This window comes from Dermochelys coriacea, chromosome 28, assembly GCF_009764565.3.
Source record: "Dermochelys coriacea isolate rDerCor1 chromosome 28, rDerCor1.pri.v4, whole genome shotgun sequence".
In the NCBI taxonomy this organism is placed as follows: domain Eukaryota; kingdom Metazoa; phylum Chordata; order Testudines; family Dermochelyidae; genus Dermochelys; species Dermochelys coriacea.
In genome coordinates, this window is record NC_050095.1 from 5,301,904 (window position 1) to 5,328,304 (window position 26,401).

The 26,401-nt window shown below is 52.5% G+C and overlaps 3 protein-coding genes across 54 annotated transcripts in view; 1 reads left to right on the plus strand and 2 right to left on the minus strand.

Moving 5' to 3' along the window:
- The window catches only part of LOC119849376 (zinc finger protein 420-like), a 3,142,523-nt gene that overhangs the window by 2,632,022 nt on the left and 484,100 nt on the right, over positions 1–26,401 (plus strand). The window lies entirely within an intron of this gene.
- LOC119849403 (zinc finger protein 501-like) overlaps positions 1–26,401 on the minus strand; it is a 1,099,011-nt gene that overhangs the window by 476,931 nt on the left and 595,679 nt on the right. The window lies entirely within an intron of this gene.
- Positions 13,663–16,816, minus strand: LOC119849256 (zinc finger protein 418-like). Of its 3 annotated transcripts, none has more exons than XM_043503893.1 (3): positions 16,529–16,816; positions 15,313–15,645; positions 13,663–15,228 (listed from the first exon to the last, which is right to left on the minus strand). In XM_043503893.1, the coding sequence occupies exons 2-3, from the start codon at positions 15,574–15,576 to the stop codon at positions 14,791–14,793; spliced, it is 702 nt and encodes a 233-aa protein (XP_043359828.1). In that variant the 5' UTR covers positions 15,577–15,645; positions 16,529–16,816; the 3' UTR covers positions 13,663–14,790. The 3 variants fall into 3 exon arrangements, with proteins under 3 accessions (XP_043359828.1, XP_043359827.1, XP_043359826.1); XM_043503892.1 differs by lacking the exon at positions 16,529–16,816 and adding an exon at positions 15,979–16,167; XM_043503891.1 differs by lacking the exon at positions 16,529–16,816 and having other exon boundaries at positions 15,313–16,167.

Here is a 26,401-nt window from a genome sequence, read left to right on the forward strand (position 1 = left end):
ACCCCACAGCGCTGACCACAACACCTGCAGCCCCCAGCACCCCCCCACCCCACAACACCCCCCTGCATCCACAGCGCCCTCCCTCCCCCCCTGCACCTATAGCGTCCCCCCATCCCGGGACAAGGTCGAGGGATGCCCTCAGCCAGGGAACGTGGGGCAGGGGCAGCAGTGCCTCATACCCGCCCCCCCAACCCCGATCCCATCACGCGCCCCCTGCTCCAACCGATACTACCGGTTTGAAAAAATTGGTGTGAGCGCGGAAACCCTCGTGTGTGTGGGGGGGGCATGGGGAGGGGAGGGGCAGCGTGCGGCACGGGGCTGCAAAGGGGCCATGACTCAGCCAAGAGGCAAAGAGCCTCTTGTGTGCGCGTGTATCACGCACATGCCTGGCACGTGGGAGGCTCCATGTGAGTGTCCTGTGTGAGGGCGCAGCTGCTTCTGGGGGGGAGCAGCAGGGCGGCCTTTGGGATCAGCCCTCCCCCCGGCAGGAGGGGACCCCCCAAGCTGCTACCCACAAACCAGCCCCACATCACTCCTGGTTGGCTCGCTCCAGCTCGGTGCGGCCCCCCCCTGCTCCCACAGCACCCCCATAACACCCCACAGAGCCCGCTATATCCTCACAGCACCCCCCCACACCCACAGCACCCCCATAACACCCCACAGAGCCTGCTATATCCTCACAGCACCCCTCCGCTCCCACAGCACCCCCATAACACCCCACAGAGCCCGCTATATCCTCACAGCACCCCTCCGCTCCCACAGCACCCCCATAACACCCCACAGAGCCCGCTATATCCTCACAGCACCCCTCCGCTCCCACAGCACCCCCATAACACCCCACAGAGCCTGCTATATCCTCACAGCACCCCTCCGCTCCCACAGCACCCCCATAACACCCCACAGAGCCCACTATATCCTCACAGCACCCCTCCGCTCCCACAGCACCCCCATAACACCCCACAGAGCCTGCTATATCCTCACAGCACCCCTCCGCTCCCACAGCACCCCCATAACACACCACAGAGCCCCCTATATCCTCACAGCACCCCTCCGCTCCCACAGCACCCCCATAACACCCCACAGAGCCCGCTATATCCTCACAGCACCCCCCCGCTCCCACAGCACCCCATAACACCCCACAGAGCCCGCTATATCCTCACAGCACCCCCCTGCTCCCACAGCACCCCCATAACACCCCACAGAGCCTGCTATATCCTCACAGCACCCCCCCACACCCACAGCACCCCCATAACACCCCACAGAGCCTGCTATATCCTCACAGCACCCCTCCGCTCCCACAGCACCCCCATAACACCCCACAGAGCCTGCTATATCCTCACAGCACCCCCATAACACCCCAGAGCCTGCTATATCCTCACAGCACCCCCCCACACCCACAGCACCCCCATAACACCCCACAGAGCCCACTATATCCTCACAGCACCCCCCCACACCCACAGCACCCCCATAACACCCCACAGAGCCCACTATATCCTCACAGCACCCCCCCGCTCCCACAGCACCCCATAACACCCCAGAGCCTGCTATATCCTCACAGCACCCCCCCACACCCACAGCACCCCCATAACACCCCACAGAGCCCGCTATATCCTCACAGCACCCCTCCGCTCCCACAGCACCCCCATAACACCCCACAGAGCCCGCTATATCCTCACAGCACCCCTCCGCTCCCACAGCACCCCCATAACACCCCACAGAGCCCCCATAACACCCCACAGAGCCCGCTATATCCTCACAGCACCCCCCCGCTCCCACAGCACCCCCATAACACCCCACAGAGCCCCCATAACACCCCAGGGCCCCCCCGCTCCCACAGCGCCCCCATAACACCCCAGGGCCCCCCACCCACCGCGGGGCAAGGCCCAGGGGTCCCCCCCAGGCGGGCACGGAGGGGGAGGGGGGGCAGCGGCGCCTCCCCCCGGCCCCGCCGCGCGCCACCCACCTCATGGAATCACAAAACCGTTTCCCGCCGCGGGCCGCGCTGTCGGGGGGGGGGGAGGGGCGGGGCGGCGGCGCGCGCAGCGGTGGGGGCGGGGGGGGGGCGGGGCGGCGGCGCGCGCAGCGGTGGGGGCGGGGCTCCCTCCCTGTCACTCCCCCCACTGCTGGGCGGGGCGAGCAGCGCGGCGGCCTGTGGGATCAGCCCCGCCCCCGGCGGCAGGAGCCCCCCCCATTCCCCCCCCGCGCCCCAGCCCCACAGCATGGCCACGGCACCTCCCCCACACCCGCACCGGGGGGGGGTCACAGCGTCTCCCCTACGCCCCGCCTGGGGGGGGGTCCCGGCATCTCCCCTATACCCGGACTGGGGGGGGTCACTGCAGCTCCCCTATACCCGGACTGGGGGGGTCCCGGCATCTCCCCTATACCTGGACTGGGGGGGGTCACTGCAGCTCCCCTATACCCGGACTGGGGGGCATGACTGAATCTCCCCTATACTCGGAATGGGGGGGTCACAGCGTCTCCCCTCTACCCAGACTGGGGGGTCACGGCATCTCCCCTATACCCGGACGGGGGGGTCCCGGCATCTCCCCTATACCCGGACTGGGGGGGTCCCGGCATCTCCCCTATACCTGGACTGGGGGGGTCACTGCAGCTCCCCTATACCCGGACTGGGGGGCATGACTGAATCTCCCCTATACTCGGACTGGGGGGGTCACAGCGTCTCCCCTACGCCCCGCCTGGGGGGGTCCCGGCATCTCCCCTATACCCGGACTGGGGGGGGTCCCGGCATCTCCCCTATACCCGGACTGGGGGGGTCACTGCAGCTCCCCTATACCCGGACTGGGGGGGGTCCCGGCATCTCCCCTATACCTGGACTGGGGGGGTCACTGCAGCTCCCCTATACCCGGACTGGGGGGCATGACTGAATCTCCCCTATACTCGGACTGGGGGGGTCCCGGCATCTGCCCTATACGCGGACTGGGGGGCATGACTGAATCTCCCCTATACTCGGACTGGGGGGGTCACAGCGTCTCCCCTACGCCCCGCCTGGGGGGGGTCCCGGCATCTCCCCTATACCCGGACTGGGGGGGTCACTGCAGCTCCCCTATACCCGGACTGGGGGGTCCCGGCATCTCCCCTATACCCGGACTGGGGGGGTCACTGCAGCTCCCCTATACCCGGACTGGGGGGTCCCGGCATCTCCCCTATACCTGGACTGGGGGGGTCACTGCAGCTCCCCTATACCCGGACTGGGGGGCATGACTGAATCTCCCCTATACTCGGACTGGGGGGGTCCCGGCATCTGCCCTATACGCGGACTGGGGGGCATGACTGAATCTCCCCTATACTCGGAATGGGGGGGTCACAGCGTCTCCCCTCTACCCAGACTGGGGGGTCACGGCATCTCCCCTATACCCGGACGGGGGGGTCACTGCATCTCCCCTATACCCGGACTGGGGGGGTCCCGGCATCTCCCCTATACCCGGACTGGGGGGTCACTGCAGCTCCCCTATACCCGGACTGGGGGGCATGACTGAATCTCCCCTATACTCGGACTGGGGGGGTCACAGCGTCTCCCCTACGCCCCGCCTGGGGGGGGTCCCGGCATCTCCCCTATACCCGGACTGGGGGGGTCACTGCAGCTCCCCTATACCCGGACTGGGGGGGTCCCGGCATCTCCCCTATACCTGGACTGGGGGGGTCACTGCAGCTCCCCTATACCCGGACTGGGGGGCATGACTGAATCTCCCCTATACTCGGACTGGGGGGGTCCCGGCATCTGCCCTATACGCGGACTGGGGGGCATGACTGAATCTCCCCTATACTCGGACTGGGGGGGTCACAGCGTCTCCCCTACGCCCCGCCTGGGGGGGGTCCCGGCATCTCCCCTATACCCGGACTGGGGGGGTCACTGCAGCTCCCCTATACCCGGACTGGGGGGGTCCCGGCATCTCCCCTATACCCGGACTGGGGGGGGTCACTGCAGCTCCCCTATACCCGGACTGGGGGGGTCCCGGCATCTCCCCTATACCTGGACTGGGGGGGTCACTGCAGCTCCCCTATACCCGGACTGGGGGGCATGACTGAATCTCCCCTATACTCGGACTGGGGGGGTCCCGGCATCTGCCCTATACGCGGACTGGGGGCATGACTGAATCTCCCCTATACTCGGAATGGGGGGGTCACAGCGTCTCCCCTCTACCCAGACTGGGGGGTCACGGCATCTCCCCTATACCCGGACGGGGGGGTCACTGCATCTCCCCTATACCCGGACTGGGGGGGTCCCGGCATCTCCCCTATACCCGGACTGGGGGGTCACTGCAGCTCCCCTATACCCGGACTGGGGGGGTCCCGGCATCTCCCCTATACCTGGACTGGGGGGGGTCACTGCAGCTCCCCTATACCCGGACTGGGGGGCATGACTGAATCTCCCCTATACTCGGACTGGGGGGGTCCCGGCATCTGCCCTATACGCGGACTGGGGGGCATGACTGAATCTCCCCTATACTCGGAATGGGGGGGTCACAGCGTCTCCCCTCTACCCAGACTGGGGGGTCACAGCGTCTCCCCTCTACCCAGACTGGGGGGTCACGGCATCTCCCCTATACCCGGACGGGGGGGTCACTGCATCTCCCCTATACCCGGACTGGGGGGTCCCGGCATCTCCCCTATACCCGGACTGGGGGGTCACTGCAGCTCCCCTATACCCAGACTGGGGGGTCCCGGCATCTCCCCTATACCTGGACTGGGGGGGTCACTGCAGCTCCCCTATACCCGGACTGGGGGGCATGACTGAATCTCCCCTATACTCGGACTGGGGGGGTCCCGGCATCTGCCCTATACGCGGACTGGGGGGGTCCCGGCATCTGCCCTATACGCGGACTGGGGGGCATGACTGAATCTCCCCTATACTCGGAATGGGGGGGTCACAGCGTCTCCCCTCTACCCAGACTGGGGGGTCCCGGCATCTCCCCTATACCCGGACTGGGGGGGTCCCGGCATCTCCCCTATACCCGGACTGGGGGGGTCACTGCAGCTCCCCTATACCCGGACTGGGGGGGTCCCGGCATCTCCCCTATACCTGGACTGGGGGGGTCACTGCAGCTCCCCTATACCCGGACTGGGGGGCATGACTGAATCTCCCCTATACGCGGACTGGGGGGGTCCCGGCATCTGCCCTATACGCGGACTGGGGGGGTCCCGGCATCTGCCCTATACGCGGACTGGGGGGCATGACTGAATCTCCCCTATACTCGGAATGGGGGGGTCACAGCGTCTCCCCTCTACCCAGACTGGGGGGTCACAGCGTCTCCCCTCTACCCAGACTGGGGGGTCACGGCATCTCCCCTATACCCGGACGGGGGGGTCACTGCATCTCCCCTATACCCGGACTGGGGGGGTCCCGGCATCTCCCCTATACCCGGACTGGGGGGGTCACTGCAGCTCCCCTATACCCGGACTGGGGGGGTCCCGGCATCTCCCCTATACCTGGACTGGGGGGGTCACTGCAGCTCCCCTATACCCGGACTGGGGGGCATGACTGAATCTCCCCTATACTCGGACTGGGGGGGTCCCGGCATCTGCCCTATACGCGGACTGGGGGGGTCCCGGCATCTGCCCTATACGCGGACTGGGGGGCATGACTGAATCTCCCCTATACTCGGAATGGGGGGGTCACAGCGTCTCCCCTCTACCCAGACTGGGGGGTCACAGCGTCTCCCCTCTACCCAGACTGGGGGGTCACGGCATCTCCCCTATACCCGGACGGGGGGGTCACTGCATCTCCCCTATACCTGGACTGGGGGGGTCACTGCAGCTCCCCTATACCCGGACTGGGGGGCATGACTGAATCTCCCCTATACTCGGACTGGGGGGGTCACAGCATCTCCCCTATACTCGGACGGGGGGGTCCCGGCATCTCCCCTATACTCGGACTGGGGGGGTCACAGCATCTCCCCTATACTCGGACGGGGGGGTCCCGGCATCTCCCCTATACGCGGACTGGGGGGCGTGACTGAATCTCACCTATACTCGGAATGGGGGGCTCACAGCGTCTCCCCTCTACCCAGACTGGGGGGTCACGGCATCTCCCCTATACCCGGACGGGGGGGTCACTGCATCTCCCCTATACCTGGACGGGGGGGTCACTGTATCTCCCCCACACCCGGACTGGGGGGGGGATCACGGCACCTCCCCTCTCCCTGGATTTGGGGGGGGTGTCACGGCATCTGTCCCTCGCCCAGAATGGGGGGCAGTCCCGGCCTCTCCCCCGGCCCCGCTCCCATAGCCGCCCGCTGTCCAGCTGATTCCTGTCTCTGGAGCAACTTCTCTGCCAGCGCCAGGACGGACTGACAGACCCATCGCAGCTGTGGGTGCGCGCCAGGGGGACTGCCAAGCCTGGAAACCCGCCCGTGCCAAGGTGTGTGTCTGTGAGCGCTTTACCCTTTCACTACTCCCTCCTTCTTCTTTCTTTTTTCTTTAAGATAAACGTTCGGCTTCAGATACCCAAAGGACCAGCCCATCCTTTAGTAAGATCCAACCTCACCCTCACCTGGCAATGTGGTGGCCCTTTGGGGTCCGAAGAACATCTTGTATGTGCCAGCAGAGTTTTTAAATAACTTCTCACTGTACGGGACCTCGGTGCTGATTGGGAGCCAGAGAACTGGAAGGCAATAAAGGGGGCTGTGTGATTTTTTTTTTTTCCTGCTTCTTGATAACCAGTCGGGGGGGGGGGAACAGGAGCACAGTTTGTGACTGGTTGGTGAGTCTAACTTCAGTGTTAACCACCAGTTTTGGGAGTATATCTCCCCTTTTGCAGCCTGCCCTGACCTTGGCATTTTCATAGAATCATAGAAGATCAGGGTTGGAAGGGACCTCAGGAGGTATCTAGTGCAACCCCCTGCTCAAAGCAGGACCAACCCCAACTACATCAAGCCTGACCTTAAAAACCTCTCAGGATGGAGATTCCACCACCTCGCTAGGTAACCCATTCCAGCGCTTCACCACCCTCCTAGTGAAAAAGTGTTTCCTAATATCCAACCTAAACCTCCCCCACTGCAACTGGAGACCATTACTCCTCGTTCCGTCATCCACTACCACTGAGAACAGTCTAGATCCATCCTCTTTGGAACCCCCTTTCAGGTAGTTGAAAGCAGCTATCAAATCCCCCCTCATTCTTCTTTTCCACAGACTAAACAATCCCAGTTCCCTCAGCCTCTCCTCATAAGTCATGTTTCAGAATAGCAGCCGTGTTAGTCTGTATTCGCAAAAAGAAAAGGAGGACTTGTGGCACCTTAGAGACTAACAAATTTATTAGAGCATAAGCTTTCGTGAGCTACAGCTCACTTCATTGGATGCATCCGATGAAGTGAGCTGTAGCTCACGAAAGCTTATGCTCTAATAAATTTGTTAGTCTCTAAAGTGCCACAAGTACTCATAAGTCATGTGTTCCAGTCCCCTAATCATTTTTGTTGCCCTCCGCTGGACTCTCTCCAATTTTTCCACATCTTTCTTGTAGTGTGGGGCCCAAAACTGGACACAGTACTCCAGATGAGGCCTCACCAATGTCAAATAGAGGGGAACGATCACGTCCCTCGATCTGCTGGCAATGCTCCTACTTATACAGCCCAAAATGCCATTGGCCTTCTTGGCAACAAGGGGATACTGTTGACTCATATCCAGCTTCTTGTCCACTGTAACCCCTGGGTCCTTTTCTGCAGAACTGCTGCCGAGCCATTCGCTCCCTAGTCTGTAGCGGTGCCTGGGATTCTTCCGTCCTAAGTGCAGGACTCTGCACTTCTCCTTGTTGAACCTCATCAGATTTCTTTTGGCCCAATCCTCGAATTTGTCTAGGGCCCTCTGTATCCTATCCCTACCCTCCAGCGTATCTACCTCTCCTCCCAGTTTAGTGTCCTCTGCAAACTTGCTGAGGGTGCAATCCACACCATCCTCCAGATCATTAATAAAGATTTGAACAAAACCAGCCCCAGGACCGACCCTTGGGGCACTCTGCTCGATACCGGCTGCCAACTAGCCATGGAGCCGTTGATCACTACCCGTTAAGCCTGATGATCTAGCCAGCTTTCTATCCACCTTATCGTCCATTCATCCAATCCATACTTTTTTAACTTGCTGGCAAGAACACTGTGGGAAACCATATCAAAAGCTTTGCTAAAGTCAAGATGTATCATGTCCACCGCTTTCCCCATGTCCACAGAGCCAGTTATCTCATTATAGCATCAGAGGGTTAGCTGTGTTAGTCTCTATCCACAAAAACAATGAGGAGTCTGGTGGCACCTTTAAGACTAACAGATTTATTTGGGTATAAACTTTCGTGGGTAAAAACCCCACTTCTTCAGATGCATGGAGTGAACTGCATTAACATTAACAAGATACAGGCATAAATATATATTGGCACATGAAGAGAAGGGTGTTACCTTACAAGTGGAGAACCAGTGTTGACAAGGCCAATTTAGTCAGGGTGGATGTGATCCACTCCAAATAATTGATGAGGAGGTGTCTCTTGGTAGCGTTGATTGGTGGGCCCGGGGATGAGTTATAAATGGTTAACAGAACATATGCACACAAATGATCGCAAAGCCCTTAGATCAGGTTTGGGGCAGTGAGGGAATAGATGGCTGGTTTGCAAAAGTCTCTCTGGTAACTGCAAAAAGATTGGACGGTCGTCAGTCCATTGTGAAAAACACCCCTTTTACTTGTAAATCCACAGTCTGGAGAATTGGAGCAGGAAAGAGGCCACGCAGTGATGTCACAGCTTGCAATTTATAGCCAAGCCCAGCGCAGGTGCATGGAAAGTTACTGGCCCAATTTGGAGTCCAGGGTCACATGATCATATTAGTAAATATTTCCACTGCTGCTGATAGTCCTATCTTGACTAATGATGGTATGTTCAAGGAATATGACTTTATACATTTTATGAATGAATTTAAATTGTATTTCGCATGATTAGTTCTGTGATTTCATTTGCTCAGCTAGTACTTCTCAAAGGTCCAGGTTGACTCTTGTAAGATGTGGGCATGGGTGCCCTGGCTTCCAGAAGGAACTAATGAAGAAAACCTACCGGAGACGAGGAAAGAGTATAGACTGCCCGAAGTGTGCGCAGTTCAGATGTTTACCAAAAATGTATATTGTATATTATTTTGTGAAGAGGCGTATTGTGGTTTTCTTGAAATAACGGAGTGAGTATATAAATGAGTAATAGAGAAGTTTAGTTGTAATGTAAATTTCAGTAAAGGAAAAAAGGTGTCAATAACTCTGTATCAATAACTACGTTTAGATGCTTCTTTCTGAAAAAATATGGACATGGAAAGTAAGCTATTCTTGTTTGTATACCTTGTTACAATAATAAGATTTTAAAACTTTCAAAAGTACCTCCCTTTATTTGCATCACATTTACAAGGGAGATTTCAAAATTATAGCAGGGCATTAACCATGCATCAGGGTTTGCTACCTCTCACCTTTGTCATCCTCTGTGACAAGTGGGGGGCACACAGGGTTATGGGTGCCACTGGACCTCCTCCCCGCTGCTATCTGCGAGCACCCTGAGGTAGGTCGGCTCAGCAGGGACACTCTAGGGGGACCCAGTCGTCCCTCTGGGGTGGGACCCGCTCGTTCACCAACATGCCTGCCACTGCCACCCAAGCCGGGTGCTGGCAGGACACCAGCCCTGCTCCCCACTCGCTCAGGTGGGCGCGCAGCCCTTTGCCAGGTGGCTGCAGGCCAGCTCGACCAGGGTCGGGGCTTGTCTCTCAGGCAAAGCGGTGACTGGAGGGCTGGGGTTCCCCCCCCCGTGAACCTGGCCCATCCTCCCCCCAGCACGGGCAGCCCAGGTACCACTCCAGGCAGGGAGAGAGAGCCAGTGAGAACTGGCTTCAGCCGGCACGTCTGGGCGTGTGCATGCATGGCCCCACCATGCTGCCCCTTCCCCCCCCAAATATAGCAGTGAAATTATGCCTATAGGTCCAGGGCTCCCCACAGCAGCCCTGGCTCCCTAGGCAGCTCTTACCACAGCCTGGCTCTGGGAGGAGCAGGAAGCGGGGCCCCCTGGTGTGCTCAGTGCCCCAATAAATCTTAATCTGTCTCTGGGGACACGGGAGGAGCCCGACTGGATCTGAGCAGTGAAAAGGTCTCCTGGCCACACCTGGCCAGTTTACAATCCCACGTGCCTCCTTGGGTGGGGATTCAGCAGGGTCCCCCTTTAGGGCTCAGTTTCTGCCACCCCGCTGTACGGGGCAGGGGATCCCCAGCAAAAATAACCAGCCCCCCATACATGTGGGATGGGACAACTGGGTAACAAAAGAGCTTCTGCTGTACCACACTGGTTGACCAGAAGCTAAACTTAGTCCCCTTTAGGCATTCCAGCCCTTGGCTCCCGTCCACACCAACAGCTGTAATATAGTGAGAGGTTACTGAAAACCCAGGGCACCACATGTGAGGTTCTTACTAATCCCAAAGGATCAGACACTTACCCCCAGGTCAATATGTATCTCGGACCTTACCCAGATACCACGCTGCCAGCCAATCCTTGATCAACGAACAAGATTCATTAATACCAGTAAAGAAGAGAGTTATAATTGGTTAACAGAACATATGCACACAAATGATTGCAAAGCCCTTAGATCAGGTTTGGTGCAGTGAGGGAATAGATGGCTGGTTTGCAAAAGTCTCTCTGGTAACTGCCCAAAGATTGGCCGGTCCTTAGTCCATTGTTCAAAACACCCCTTTTAGTTGTAAGTCCGCAGTCCGGAGAATCGGAGCAGGAAAGAGGCCACGCAGTGATGTCACAGCTTGCAATTTATAGCCCTGCTTCCACCGGGATCGGGCATGCTTCTCCTGAAAACTTTGTTCTTCATTTAATAAACCTTCTTTTGTTTTGTTTTTTTTTAATAGGTGCTCACGAGTGCTGTCTGGTGCACTGGAGAGGTGGGTTAAGGTAAAACTGGAGTAGACTGTACCTTTGGGTGCCGATGATCTAGAATTTCTGTGAGTAGCCAGTGTCAGGAGCAATGTTCCCTCTAATTTGTTATGGCCATGTGTGGAGTGAATTTTGTTATGTGCACCAGTATGGAGGGGATGTGTGGCAGGGGTTCAGCGTGTGGGAGGGGGCTCAGGGCTGGGGCAGATGGTTGGGGTGCAGGGGGGTGAGGGCTCTGGGGTGGGCCTGGGTGCAGGAGGGGGTTCAGGGTTGGGGCAGGCTGTTCGGGCACAGGGGGGGATGAGGGCTCTGGCTGGGGATGCGGGCTTGGGGGTGGGCCCAGGGATGAGGGGTTTGGGGTGCAGGCTGCTCTGGGGCTGCAGCAGGTAGAGAGGACTCCCCCAGCCCTCTATCGCTGCAGCAGCCCCAGGGGCTGGGGCTGGAACTGGGTGCCTCTCCCTGCGGCAGCCCTGTACTCCCCAATTCACTCGCCTCCCCGCCCACCCCCTTACCTCTCTCCTCTCCAGGCCCCTGTGGCTGCCAGCTGCACAGCCACGCAGCTTAGAGGAAACTTAGGTCAGGAGCTGGATACCGCAGGAGAATGATTCAAAGGTACTCGGGGGCCGCGGTGCAGCTATTGTTAACCTGTAAAGCAAAGTTAGGGGTGGCGTAGCCCAGAGGCCAGTGCCTGAGAGGCTCACAAGCTGTTGGAGACCTGCCATGAGAAAGACTCCCTCTCAGGGGGTAATTAGGTGACTCAGTTCTGAGTCCCCCCAGAACCACCACAACACCCCTGGAATCCAAACTGCAGGGAAGCATAGACACGCCCAAAGGAATACCAAGGGGTTTCGGGGAGGGGGGCTGGCTCTACCTGACATTAAGTCTGTCTGGTAAGCTGTCGGCGGATGATGCACACGGAAAACCCCCAAGCCACAAGCTTGCAGGTGTTCACTGACAGAGACACCCCTTAGATGGCAATAATGGTCATTGAGTCATAGAAGATCAGGGTTGGAAGAGACCTCGGGAGGTATCTAGTCCAACCCCCTGCTCAGAGCAGGACCTACACCAACTAAATCATCCCAGAGCAAGGGGAGACATAAACAGGGGTGGGGAATTTAGCAGGGAAATTAGAGGGCAATTATTGGGCTGAGACCAAGACCAGAACTGCCCACCTGGGGATGGGGAGGGCAGATGATGACAATAAAGGGGAAACGCAAAAGAATCTCGGTGCTCACTCCTCGGGATGTGGGGACGGGAATCGAGTATTGTTCAGCTACGCTTCTGCTACAATAAACGCGACCAGACTCCAGTCTCCTTGTGTTCCTGTGAGTGGCTTGGTCCTGCCTGAAACGCATAAGGGATTGCCCAACACTTCCTACTTTATCTCCTGAGAACAAGCAAATAACCCCTCCTTGGTCATAAGGATGACTTAGAAAGCTGCCCTTTAAATGTCAGCTTGCTTTAACTTTACACTGTTTTCTTTGTGCTATGTTTAAAAGATGCATTTGAAATTGAAATTTGTGCTCTGCATGGTATTTTTAATAGACGTTGAATTGCTATTGCGAACAAATGGTAACTCGAAGCAGGTAAAACATTCATGTTTTCAGGAAGAGACCCAGTTGCAACAAGGTGTTATAAGAACAATAAATGAAGTCATAAACTGCATCTTTTAGCCTTCTTCTTTGCAAAGGAAAAAACCTCAGCTTAACCCTGCACACAGAACTTGAGAAATATCCTTATTGAAATTAATTTATTTCGTAAACCCACTGAAGTCATCATTCTTTAAACTTGGAGAACGTGTACGGTGGGAAATGTTTTATAGAAGATACTGGTGCCTTCTACATCACATTTCCAATTAAAGGTTTTGCTGTTTGTCAAATGCTTAAGATGGAATAAACGTCTTTTGAAATGTATTTTTGCAAATATTTTGTACCTAAATGCAAACGTTCATGCCTGATCTCACTGTTTATATAAAGAACAGGAGTACTTGTGGCACCTTAGAGACTAACAAATTTGTCCTATTCTTTTTGTGGATACAGACTAACACGGCTGCTCCTCTGAAACCCATTGTTTATGTAAGTAGCTCCTGTAGGGAATGGAGCCAGCTGGGTCTTTGAGCCACCTCAGGGTGAGCTGCCCGCCCCACTCAATGAGTCATTTTGTGCCCCGGCTGGGGGCAGCAGTTGTGGGGGTTATGTGCCTCCCATGGAGAGATGAGGGGGGACGTTGCAGGAAAATAGGTTTGGGATCCTCTGACCTAAGCCAAGGTGTAAAGTCAACGAAAGAGTGAACACAACCAACTTTGAATCTCAACACGCCTGAAGGAGGGGGGGAAGTTTCCCATCATTTCATGAAAATCAGAAGAAGGGTATAAAAGAATCCTGCTTGGATAGCAAGCACACCCCATCCAGCTCTGCAAGCAAGCTGCCACAGACCACTAAGCAAAACAGAGAAGACTCAAGAAGAATCTAACCCAAGGAAAACCTCCCCAAAACTTCAACGTGGATCGGTAAGAGAACGTTAACTAAGCGCTTGTCTACCCTTGCAGTTGTTTTGCTGTAGCACTTTGTGAAGACACTAGCTATACTAAGAGGAGAGCGTCTCCCACGGGCGTTGGTACGCCACTTCCCTGAAAAGCGCTGTCTACACTGGGAGTTAGGTCAGTATAACTACATTGCTCAGGGGTGTGGATTTTCCACACCCCTGAGCAATGCACTTACACTGACATAAGTTTGTTGTGTAGACCAGGGCTGGGACAACGCCAGGGGTTTAGATTTGAACTTGTGTTTTGATTTTATTGGAATTTGAAAGTGGTGTTGTCACTTAAAATACAAACAGTTTCTCAAATGGTCAGACCATGACTTACTGGAGATGAGAAAAGGGCTAAACATTGATAAACAGAGAAATAGCGGGATTTAAAATTCTTGATATTCATAATTGGTCTGTTTGAAAACAGGTCCTTAAATGGCGTCTTCTAATGAACAGATCTGAATATTTTCTTCATTTTCATAGGGTTTAGTTACGATTTGTCACTTTGCCCAATTATAAACGGGCTGGTTATTCGTTAATAATCTACAGGGTACACCTGCCCTTAAAGCAAATTATTTTGCCCATTTATAAACATTCTTAGTTGTCTAAGGATATACCAGAGAACGGAATCCCCATAATTTTGAGAAACAATATACCTTGGTCTCAACGTACCTGGAGAAAAGTACCCCTGTAAAGGTGAGCCTACTCTAATAGGGTTAAAAACTCTCCACGGAGAGGCATACAAAAGAGATTGTAACAGAAATAACGTGGAAGCCAGTACCTTGAGCTGCGGTAAGATAATCAATTAGTAGAGTTCGCTTCCCCTCTCTCATTTCTCTAAACCAAATGTTTGTTAGTAATTTTTAAAAGAAAATGACTTTGTTTCCAACAATTGAAATGGCCCCTTTCAGCCCCCCAGGACAATGTAAGGAGGACGAACTCTGTGTAGCTCAGGCAGAAGCTGCTGCTGCTGGAGCGAGGGGTGGGCGGGGGCCAGACGATGATGGCGAAAGAGCAAATCTCTCTGACTCACCCCAATCAGCTTGCAGGTGTGGGGTGGGTTGGAGGAGAAACAGTATAAAATGATGCCCGTGGACTTGAGGCCGAGAAAGATTTCACCTCAGTGTGGCTAGTTGAGATCAGCTCTGTCTCCCTCACCGGGGGCGGATGGACATTCCTGGTAGGAGGGGGACACACTCCCACGACTAATGGACCAGAAGATTTGATAGAAAGGATCATGGGATTTACCGAAGGGCAAGCTGTAAAAGCAAGCAACTCACCTGCGAGACCACAGTGAGCGAATGGTGCAAACATCCTTTCAAGGCCACTCTGCGGGAGGCAAAGCATTTTTCCAGGCCTTTATATGGTTAGTCTCCCTTGGGGATCCGCTGGTGTTTAATGAGGGCTGAGCTCTGAGCGAAGTGTTTCCCGCACTCAGAGCACATACAGGGTCTCTCTCCCGTGTGAATTCTCTGATGTGCCACAAGGTTGGAGTTCTGTTTGAAGCTTCTCCCACAGTCGGCGCATTTATAAGGGTTCTCGCCGGTGTGGGTGCCCTGGTGTCGCATAAGGTATGAGCTCACCGTGAAGCTTTTCCCACACTCGGCGCATTCAAAGGGGGTCTCTCCCGTGTGGACCCTCTGATGCCTGATAAGGTTTGAACTGACTGAAGCTTTTCCCACAGTCACAGCATTTATAGGGGGTCTCTCCCGTGTGGATCCTCTGGTGTGTAACAAGGGCTGAGCTCCGGTGGAAGCTTTTCCCACACTCGGAGCATTTGTAAGGTCTCTGCCCCATGTGGAGTCGCTGATGTCTGCTAAGCGCTGAGCTGCGATTGAAGGTTTTCCCATACTCACAGCACTCATAGGGTCTCTCCCCCGTGTGGATTCTCTCGTGTATAAGAAGGTCTGAGTGGTAACTGAAGTTTTTCCCACGCTCGGTGCATGGGTTTTTTCTCTTTGCCGTGGGGATTCACTGCTGGGCTGTGAGTGCTTTGAGGTTCTTGTGAATTCTCTGACAATTAGTGGACTTATCCACTTTCTCCCCCGTCTGGTTTCCCTGTTGCTGCTCTGGCTTGTGCTGACTCTCACAAGCTTTTCCCTGTTCACGACGTCTGGACACATTCCCTGTGGATGTCCGTGATAATCCTCCATGTGCTTCCACTTGCTCAGCGTCTTCCTCCTGAGGGTTCTGCTCCGCGTTCTCACCCACCATCGAATCACCTGCTGGGACAGAGAGAAAGAATCCAGCAATCAGTCATTCCCTGGGCCCAGCCGAAAGGGGAAAGGCTCGGGGGCAACAAACCGAAGGAAGTGCTGTGGAGATTGAAAGAATTAGGAGCTGAATCCCTGACACTCCTCCCCCTAAGGGAGAGAGGCAGGGATCAATTCTGCCCTCACACCCCCTCGAACACTCAGGGGGAAGGGAGACCAGGGAGGGAGCTGCAGCCAGGCATCGGACAGGACAGGGAGGAAGCCATGAGCGATATCTGCCCCGAGGCTACGAGACCTGCAGGAGGCAATCCTGAGCTCAGAGGGTGGGTTTAATGAATTCACCCGTGCAGATGCCACGCAGACTCTGTCTTTCCTTGGAGCCCTGGAGCTCCGGGACCCAGGGTTCTTCCCCTTTTCTCAGCTGGGAGATCATATCCGCTTTGGAAATCGGCAACCAAAGGGAAAGAAAACAAGTGAGATTGGGTGAATTCACGGGGCATTTGTAACCGGGAAAGTTCTATTGTTTTAACCCCGGGTTATTTCTAAACAGTAACATTCTGGGACCAGCCCCCCAGGTAATCCAAGCCACAGGATGCACAGCTAATGTGAGATTTAAATATCTGTGCTCTGCTGAGAACACACACAGCCAGACACTCATCACGAAAGGGGGTTCCTAAAACTCAGAGACAGCATCACTATGTCCCAGCCAGAGGGGGGAAACACCCTGGGACTGCTTTATACTGCCATAGAGGGGCTCCGTGGCAATGAGAGAATCACCAGGACGCTGGGACCGGTGAGGATGGGCCAGTGGGTTTGGCGCAGTAAGGAACTGGAGGGAACAGGGGCTTTCACTGAATGCAGCAGCTAAGGGCATGGGATGTCAAGAAAGCACCTTTTGAGGAATTAGGGATCGCAGTGAGTCAGATGCAGTGGACGGGATTATGAAGATCCCCAAGCATGTGGAGGAGGCTCCAGAATCAGTCACGATAATTCCGGATCTATAAACTGGAGACTCATCTGCTGGGGATGACAGAGGAGAAAGACCCGGGTGTATTAGTCACTCAGAGGATGGATTATAAGACACCAGTGTGAAAGGCAAAGGTAATCCTCGGCTATATCAGGGGAGGAACTGGTAATGAGCAGCTGAAAGTCACCATAAAGAAGCTGAAAATGGCTGAGAACTGAAAAATTGGACGGCGAGAGATGGCAAATCCCAGTGATGACTGAACCTGGAGATTCATAGATTCATAGATACTAAGGTCAGAAGGGACCATTATGATCATCTCGTCCGACCTCCTGCACAACGCAGGCCACAAGCTCTCATTGACCTTGTTAGCTGTCGCTGTCACTTCAGCCTGATTCAACAGGCATTTTAGGCTTCAGAGCGGTGTTTGGGGTTGTTGTGAGTGCCGGTTGTGTTGTGTGGGGTTGATTTGTGTGTAGGAGGGGTTGGGCTGGGAAATTGGTGTTGGTTTGGGAAGGAGGTGAATGACCGGTGCTCGCTGGGGTGAGGGGCTACGCATGTTTGGAGTTATTGTGGGTGTGCAAGTTGTGCCGCTGAGCATGGGTTGTGTTGTGCAGTGTGGATTGGTGTGTGCTGTGGTGAGGGGCTCTCAGCGTTTGGGCATATTGCAGATGCCGGTTGTGTAACTCTCTCACCGTTAGCCACAGTGCTGGTCGCAAGCCTGGATAAAAAGAGGAGAATTCTTCGACCCGCTCATGGAGAACTTTGCTGCACGTACTTTGTGAACTACAGGAAAGCTGACACAGCTTCCACCAGAAATGAGAGAATACGTGGTGTCAGTGGGATGTGATGGAGAGGGCATGGGGAGATGTTGTCTGAGGGTGCAATGATCTTATACTCAGGAGGACGAACCCATGACAGACATGTAGGAATGACGCTGGATAATATCACAACTGTCAAGGCTGAATCCCCACTCTGGCACTCCGAGTGCGGAAAGTGGGGGCCCGCAAGGATGCTAAAAATTCATATGGGCCACTCCAGACTTGTATTAAACTCCCAAGGTTACAGCTTCTCTCTGACCTTGGCTTGGTAAACGCTGCCACCACCCAAATGCAAAAAAACCCCTTTGAACCCAGGAAGGAGCACTTGGAAATTCCTCCCTGTGGGGTACCCGCAAGCCCTTTCACCCCCCTACTCCGGGGAAGAGCTGAGAAAGAAAACAAACAAAGGAAATCAGCTGTTGCCACCAGCTAATTAAACAACACGTGCACAAACCTCTTAGGATTCAAAAACCCAAATCCTGTTCTTAAAAAAGATAAATTTTATTCAAAACAAAAAGGAAGAAAATACACCTGGAATTTAGGCTTTTGCTAGATTTTAAAAGAGCAATTCCAAAAAATCAAGAATCTTATGCTTACAGCATTGCTGCTCCATGTCCCTGCCGCCCAGAGAGAACTTTCTTTTCTTTATCTCGGGGACTTTGGAAGCCATTGTGTGACAGACTAACAACCACCAGCCTGCAAACAAGACCTGTCAAGTGTACAGTAATCCAAATATCTGCCCCAGGTGTAGAACTGATCAATGAAATTGTTTTTAATTATTCACTTTATTAATGTAACTTCATAAGTAAAGTTTTATGAATGAAACCACATTCATTCATTAAACCAGGTACCCCAATAATAGGCTAATTGAGTTTCATTTTCAATCCAATTGCTGCTTAAATCACGGAAACTTGCACTGTTTCAACATTGTAACTTCAGCTCACTGTTTGTCATTCATTATATTTGTCTATATTCTAACTTTTGTTCACTGGTTGCCATTCCTTACACTTGTCCATGTTGTAACCCAAACTCCATTTTAACTTCTCCCAAACCCCATTTTAAAATGCTCACTTCATTTTTGCAAAACCCTGCTGTAATCTTAATAGTTTACTTTAGATGTGTGAATGAGGTATGGATGGATGATGGAATCAACCTCCAGCCCCAGCCTGTCCTGATGAAATAAAATGTAAACACCAATGGCTGAAGATGCAGACAGCAGCCCGGACACAGCAAGAAGAGTCCACCCTCAAAAGAAAAGAACAAAAGTACAATTGAAGAAACATCAAAGCCAGGTCCTAGGCTGAAAGCCATGTCTGCAATTGACGGGTGATCAATCACACCGAACCCAGAGTCAGCATGACACAGCAAGACCTATAGGCTCTGGATTCAAACTAAAGCCTACAAAAAGGATGGGTGAGATGGAAGAATCATAGAATCATAGAATATCAGGGTTGGAAGGGACCCCAGAAGGTCATCTAGTCCAACCCCCTGCTCAAAGCAGGACCAAGTCCCAGTTAAATCATCCTAGCCAGGGCTTTGTCAAGCCTGACCTTAAAAACCTCTAAGGAAGGAGATTCTACCACCTCCCTAGGTAACGCATTCCAGTGTTTCACCACCCTCTTAGTGAAAAAGTTTTTCCTAATATCCAATCTAAACCTCCCCCATTGCAACTTGAGACCATTACTCCTCGTTCTGTCATCTGCTACCATTGAGAACAGTCTAGAGCCATCCTCTTTGAAACCCCCTTTCAGGTAGTTGAAAGCAGCTATCAAATCCCCCCTCATTCTTCTCTTCTGCAGACTAAACAATCCCAGCTCCCTCAGCCTCTCCTCATAAGTCATGTGCTCTAGACCCCCAATCATTTTTGTTGCCCTTCGCTGTACTCTTTCCAATTTATCCACATCTTTCTTGTAGTGTGGGGCCCAAAACTGGACACAGTACTCCAGATGAGGCCTCACCAGTGTCGAATAGAGGGGAACGATCACGTCCCTCGATCTGCTCGCTATGCCCCTACTTATACATCCCAAAATGCCATTGGCCTTCTTGGCAACAAGGGCACACTGCTGACTCATATCCAGCTTCTCGTCCACTGTCACCCCTAGGTCCTTTTCCGCAGAACTGCTGCCGAGCCATTCGGTCCCTAGTCTGTAGCGGTGCATTGGATTCTTCCATCCTAAGTGCAGGACCCTGCACTTATCCTTATTGAACCTCATTAGATTTCTTTTGGCCCAATCCTCCAATTTGTCTAGGTCCTTCTGTATCCTATCCCTCCCCTCCAGCGTATCTACCACTCCTCCCAGTTTAGTATCATCCGCAAATTTGCTGAGAGTGCAATCCACACCATCCTCCAGATCATTTATGAAGATATTGAACAAAACGGGCCCCAGGACCGACCCCTGGGGCACTCCACTTGACACCGGCTGCCAACTAGACATGGAGCCATTGATCACTACCCGTTGAGCCCGACAATCTAGCCAGCTTTCTACCCACCTTATAGTGCATTCATCCAGCCCATACTTCCTTAACTTGCTGACAAGAATGCTGTGGGAGACCGTGTCAAAAGCTTTGCTAAAGTCAAGAAACAATACATCCACTGCTTTCCCTTCATCCACAGAACCAGTAATCTCATCATAAAAGGCGATTAGATTAGTCAGGCATGACCTTCCCTTGGTGAATCCATGCTGACTGTTCCTGATCACTTTCCTCTCCTCTAAGTGCTTCAGGATTGATTCTTTGAGGACCTGCTCCATGATTTTTCCAGGGACTGAGGTGAGGCTGACTGGCCTGTAGTTCCCAGGATCCTCCTTCTTCCCTTTTTTAAAGATGGGCACTACATTAGCCTTTTTCCAGTCATCCGGGACTTCCCCCGTTCGCCACGAGTTTTCAAAGATAATGGCCAAGGGCTCTGCAATCACAGCCGCCAATTCCTTCAGCACTCTCGGATGCAATTCGTCCGGCCCCATGGACTTGTGCACGTCCAGCTTTTCTAAATAGTCCCTAACCACCTCTATCTCTACAGAGGGCTGGCCATCTCTTCCCCATTTTGTGTTGCCCAGCACAGCAGTCTGGGAGCTGACCTTGTTAGTGAAAACAGAGGCAAAAAAAGCATTGAGTACATTAGCTTTTTCCACATCCTCTGTCACTAGCTTGCCTCCCTCATTCAGTAAGGGGCCCACACTTTCCTTGGCTTTCTTCTTGTTGCCAACATACCTGAAGAAACCCTTCTTGTTACTCTTGACATCTCTTGCTAGCTGCAGCTCCAGGTGCGATTTGGCCCTCCTGATATCTTTCCTACATGCCCGAGCAATATTTTTATACTCTTCCCTGGTCATATGTCCAACCTTCCACTTCTTGTAAGCTTCTTTTTTATGTTTAAGATCCGCTAGGATTTCACCATTAAGCCAAGCTGGTCGCCTGCCATATTTACTATTCTTTCGACTCATCGGGATGGTTTGTCCCTGTAACCTCAACAGGGATTCCTTGAAATACAGCCAGCTCTCCTGGACTCCCTTCCCTTTCATGTTAGTCCCCCAGGGGATCCTGGCCATCTGTTCCCTGAGGGAGTCAAAGTCTGCTTTCCTGAAGTCCAGGGTCCGTATCCTGCTGCTTACCTTTCTTCCCTGCGTCAGGATCCTGAACTCAACCAACTCATGGTCACTGCCTCCCAGATTCCCATCCACTTTTGCTTCCCCCACTAATTCTACCCGGTTTGTGAGCAGCAGGTCAAGAAAAGCGCTCCCCCTAGTTGGCTCCCCTAGCACTTGCACCAGGAAATTGTCCCCTACGCTTTCCAAAAACTTCCTGGATTGTCTATGCACCGCTGTATTGCTCTCCCAGCAGATATCAGGAAAATTAAAGTCACCCATGAGAATCAGGGCATGCGATCTAGTAGCTTCCGTGAGTTGCCGGAAGAAAGCCTCATCCACCTCATCCCCCTGGTCCGGTGGTCTATAGCAGACTCCCACCATGACATCACTCTTGTTGCACACACTTCTAAACTTAATCCAGAGACACTCAGGTTTTTCCACAGTTTCGTACCGGAGCTCTGAGCAGTCATACTGCTCCCTTACATACAGTGCTACTCCCCCACCTTTTCTGCCCTGCCTGTCCTTCCTGAACAGTTTATAACCATCCATGACTGTACTCCAGTCATGTGAGTTATCCCACCAAGTCTCTGTTATTCCAATCACGTCATAATTCCTTGACATCACCAGGACGTCCAGTTCTCCCTGCTTGTTTCCAAGGCTTTGTGCATTTGTATATAAGCACTTGAGATAACCTGTTGATCGTCCCTCATTCCCAGTATGAGGCAGGAGCCCTCCCCTCACAGACATTCCTGCCTGTGCTTCCTCCCGGTATCCCGCTTTCCCACTTACCTCAGGGCTTTGGTCTCCTTCCCCCGGTGAACCTTTGAGGTGAAGACTTTGGAGGGTCACATTCTGCTGCCAACATGGAAGGGCATCGGTGCATGCCCAACAGAGATCTAGTTCTTCCTTTTGCCCAGCTTTCCTGGCCAGTTAGCCTCCACAAGCTGTGAACCTAAGCCATGAACTCAAGCTACATTCAGGTCTGGTAACTATCTAGCAGCTGCAGAACTTTTGATATGTGTGTGTATATAGGTATTAGATATTAGTTATTGGTCTAAAATCAAATTGTGTTTTTATAATAAACGTGACATCTTGTCTTGTCCCCTGAAACGATCCTGTGCAGTTTTGTTTGTATAACACAGGAAATGCAGCAGATGATGGCGAAAAGGATATACTCCACCAGCAGTTCAGCAAGTGCTGGCTTGTGTGCCCAGTCATGACATTAAGTTAATGATAGGTGACTTCAGTGCACAAATTGGCAACAACTCTACCTGCTGGGAAGGAGTTATGAATGGCTCCTGAATCTCCCTGGCACAAACAGCGTGTAGACAGGAGACAGTCTTTTTCAGCACAAGAGGATTCAAATGCTCACAGGAAGATCAGCCCACAATGCGACTGTCAATTGGAGAGAACATGTGAGTATATCCCAGGCTTGGGCATTTGCTCAGAGGGGTGCCTGAGTCAGCAGAGGAGCAGATGGGGTCTCAGATCATTATCCTTTAGTGGCTACGTTACAACTGAAACTCAAAAAGATGACGAAGAGAGACAAAAGGCGAGTTGTAGCAAAGAGGAGTTCAGGGTCCAAGAAAGACGGGGGAGATTCCGGACTGCATTCAGCAACTGGGCCAGTGTTTTACAGGAGCAGGCTGATCGAAAGTCTGTAAGAAAGATGGTTGAATGGGAAAAAACACAGTAGACAAGACAGTAGAGGGCCATTGAAGAAGCCAGAAGAAGGTGGAATGTGGGCATTGATTGACGAGGGGCCAAAAAGGAACAGTGCAAGAGGCAAACCTCAGAGGTGAACATGAGAGAAAAGGGCAAAACAAGAAAGCCGAGAGGCATGCAAGACAGAAGTGCCTGGGTCCAGGTGAAAGCTGTGGAGGCAGAAGCACAGGGGAGAGATTTCAAGCAGCTCTAATAAATAGTGCAAGACCGCTGAGGAAAAATCAGACCCCCACAGGCAATGCCCATCAGCGACTCTCATGGACAGATATTTAAAATGCACGAAGAACAAGTCAGACGATGAAAAGTGCAAGTCCATTCCAGATTAAACTGCCCAGAGCCAAAAATCATGCCCAGGTTTCAGAGAAAGGCCAGTGCTAAGTTGGCAATAGATGAGGAACCAGTAACACCCAAAGAAATGAAAGCAGGAACCAAAGGGCTCCAACAGGAGAAAGCTCCCGGGGTGGACAGAATTCAAGAAGCGGTACTAAATTCGAATTGAACAGCTAACCAAACTAACCAAATAAGGGTGAAGGAGAAAGTGCCACGTGACTGGAAAAGTGGTGTCATTGTGACAGTGCCAAAAAGGGGGATCTTAGCGCACAAACTAGAGCGGTGTCATGGTGTTATTAATCCTGGCTACCGTCCTGCTGGACTGAATTAAGGAGGGCAGGAAAGAAGCATTGTGAGCAGAGAGGCTGGGGTCCAGCCAGCCAGATCATTTTGGAACAGATGTTCATTCCTCAACTGTTCATCGAAAAAGCTATGGCAGCTTAGTCAACTTTAAGAAAGCGTTTGATGGTGTCCACAGAGAGACCTTGAGGAATATAGACAAGCTGATCTAGGTAAGGAGGAATTTATATGACGGATGTACAGCAGAACCTCAGAGTTACAAACACCTTGGGAAGGGAGGTTGTTTGTAACTCTGAAATGTTCGTAACTCTGAACTAAACGCTAGGGTTGTTCTTTCAAAAGTTTACAACTCAACATTGACTTAATACAGCTTTGAAACTTTACGGAGCAGAAGAAAATTGCCGCTTTCCCTTTACTTTTTTAGTAGTTTATGTTTAACACAGCACTGTACTGTGTTTGCTTTTTTTTTCTTTTTGCTCTTTGCTGCTGCCTGATTGTGTACTTCCGGTTCCAGACGAGGAGTCGAGGTGTGTGGTGACTGGTCAGTTCGTAACTCAGGTGTTCGTAACTCTGAGGTTTTACTGCAGATGAGCAGTGGGATTGGATGCAGGCTTTGGTGCATGGCTCCATATTGTGAGTGGGGTGAGATGCGGGGTGTGTCTCATCACCAATCCTCTTTCCATTCGCAAGAGAGTGGCTGACGAAGCCGGCAGCAGAAGGCATTATGGACCGTGTCCAATGGGTTGGTGTAGACTAGTTACACAACTTTGACTTTAGAGACTAATAAAGCTCATGAAAGCTTATGCTCAAATAAATTTGTTAGTCTCTTAGGTGCCACAAGTCCTCATTTTCTTTTTGCGGATACAGACTAACATGGCTGCTACTCTGAAACTTTGACTTTGCTGAGGACATTGCTTTACTAAGTTTGACATGGAACAAAATGATCACCCGTAAACCAGGGCAATCAAAAATTAGATTGAAAGTAAATGCCGGGAAAACCAAGATGGTGAAGGACGGAAACTGGACAACAGGTGCAAAGGGGCAGGTGAATGGCAAAGAAACCTAACCAGTAGAAGAGCTTTGCTATTGGGGGAGTGTGGTGACATCTGAAGGTGGCTGCGCTGGAGGTATTCGTGCAAGCTGAGGAAAAGCAAACGCTGCTTTTGGAAGGATTAGCAACATCTGGTCAAACAGAGGATCAGAGTCATAGAACCATAGGGTTAGAATGGACCGCAAGGGTCTTCTAGTCTAGTCTAGTCTGCCAAGACGCAGAGTTTGTTGTGTCTAAGCCAGCCAAGACAGATGCTGTCCAGCCTCCTTCTGAAAACCTCCAGTGAAGGAGCTTCCAAGACCTCCCGAGGCGTCTGTTCCATTGTTCTGCTGTTCCCACAGTTATCTGCTGTGCTGTGGTTTGAACCCATTGCCTCTTGTCCTGCCCTCGGTGGCAAGAGAGAACAACTTTTCTACACCTCTTTTATAGCAACCTTTCAAGTATTTGAAGACCGCTATCATATCTACCCTTAATCTCCTCTTTTCAACCTAAATATACTGAATCCCTTCAGCCTTTGCCCATCGGGCTTGCATTCCATCCCTTTGATCATCTTTGTCGCTCACCTCTGGATCCTTTCCACTTCCCCCACATCCTTTCTATACATTGGTGACCAAAGTTGGACACGGTGCTCCAGCTGAGACCGAACCAGCGCTGAGTAGAGCGGTACTATCGCCTCCCGTGACATGCGTGCGGTGCCTCTGTTAATGCAGCCTAAAATTACATTTGCTTTTTTTGCAACAGCATCACATTGCTGACTTCTGTTGAGGTTGTGATCCACCACAACTCTCAGCTCCTTCTCAGAGCCCTCAGCGCCCGCCCTGCCCACTGTCCCATCTCCAGCCAGGGCCAGCCCTGATGCTTCAGAGAAAGGAGATAAAAAAACCTCCCAGAATGCACTGGGGGGGAAAAATCCCTTCCTGACCCCTGCACGGGGCCATCTGAAACCCTGAAGCATGAGATTCTTAGTAACATAAGACATAAACCAGAAGTGAGCCCCAGGGCTTCCGAGCTCTGTCCCCCACAATCACAAGCAGCCCTGTTAGACAATCACACTCAGACATTAGTCTGGCTCTTTCTTAACACTAAGTTGTTTGGTCCCCCACCTCCCACTCCTATTAGGAGCCAAGAAGGTGGCTCAGGTAGCTGGGACAGGTGCATTGCATGGAAGATGGGATACATATAAGCAAATATTGAATTAGATATTTGAGGGAGGAAAGAGAAAGTGAAGAAGACTGAGGAAGAACTGGCAGAAGACAGCGACAGAGGATATTGAATAAGAACATTAGAACGGCCATACAGCATCAGACCCGTGGTATGTCTAGTCCAATATCCTGTCTGTCAACAGTGGCCAGAGCCAGGTGCTTCAGAGGGAATGAACAAAACAGGGAATTCCTAGTGATCCATCCTCTGCTGTCCAGTCCCAGCTTCTGGAAATTGGAGGTTTAAGGACACCCAAAGCATGGGGTTGTATCCCTGACCATCTTGGTTAATAGCCATTGATGAACGTATGCTCCATGAGTTTATCTAATTCTTCTTTGAACCCAGTTATACTTTTGGTCTTCACAACAGCCCCTGGCAAGGAGTTCCACAGGTTGACTGTGTGTTGTGTGAAAAAATATTTCCTTTGGTTTGTTTTAAACCTGCTGCCTATTCATTTCATTTGGTGACCCCTAGTTCTTGTGTAATGAGAAGGAGTAAATAACACTTCCTGATTTACTTTCTCCACACCAGTCCTCTTCAGTCTCTCTCTCTCTCTCTCCTATTTCCTTCCGCTCTCAAGATGCGAAACTTGGTCACCATCCCATTCTTGGGGGCTCTCTCTCCCCATCACATAACCAGCTCTGCCAGGGCCAGAAAGGCTGGATGCCAGTCAGGAAGATAAGCTTTATCCACAAGTTATTGGACCCCATATAGGGTCAGTGGGAGAAATTTAAGGGCCTGGGTGAAGCTGGTCAGATTTGCTGATAGAATCATCCCTTTTGGCCTT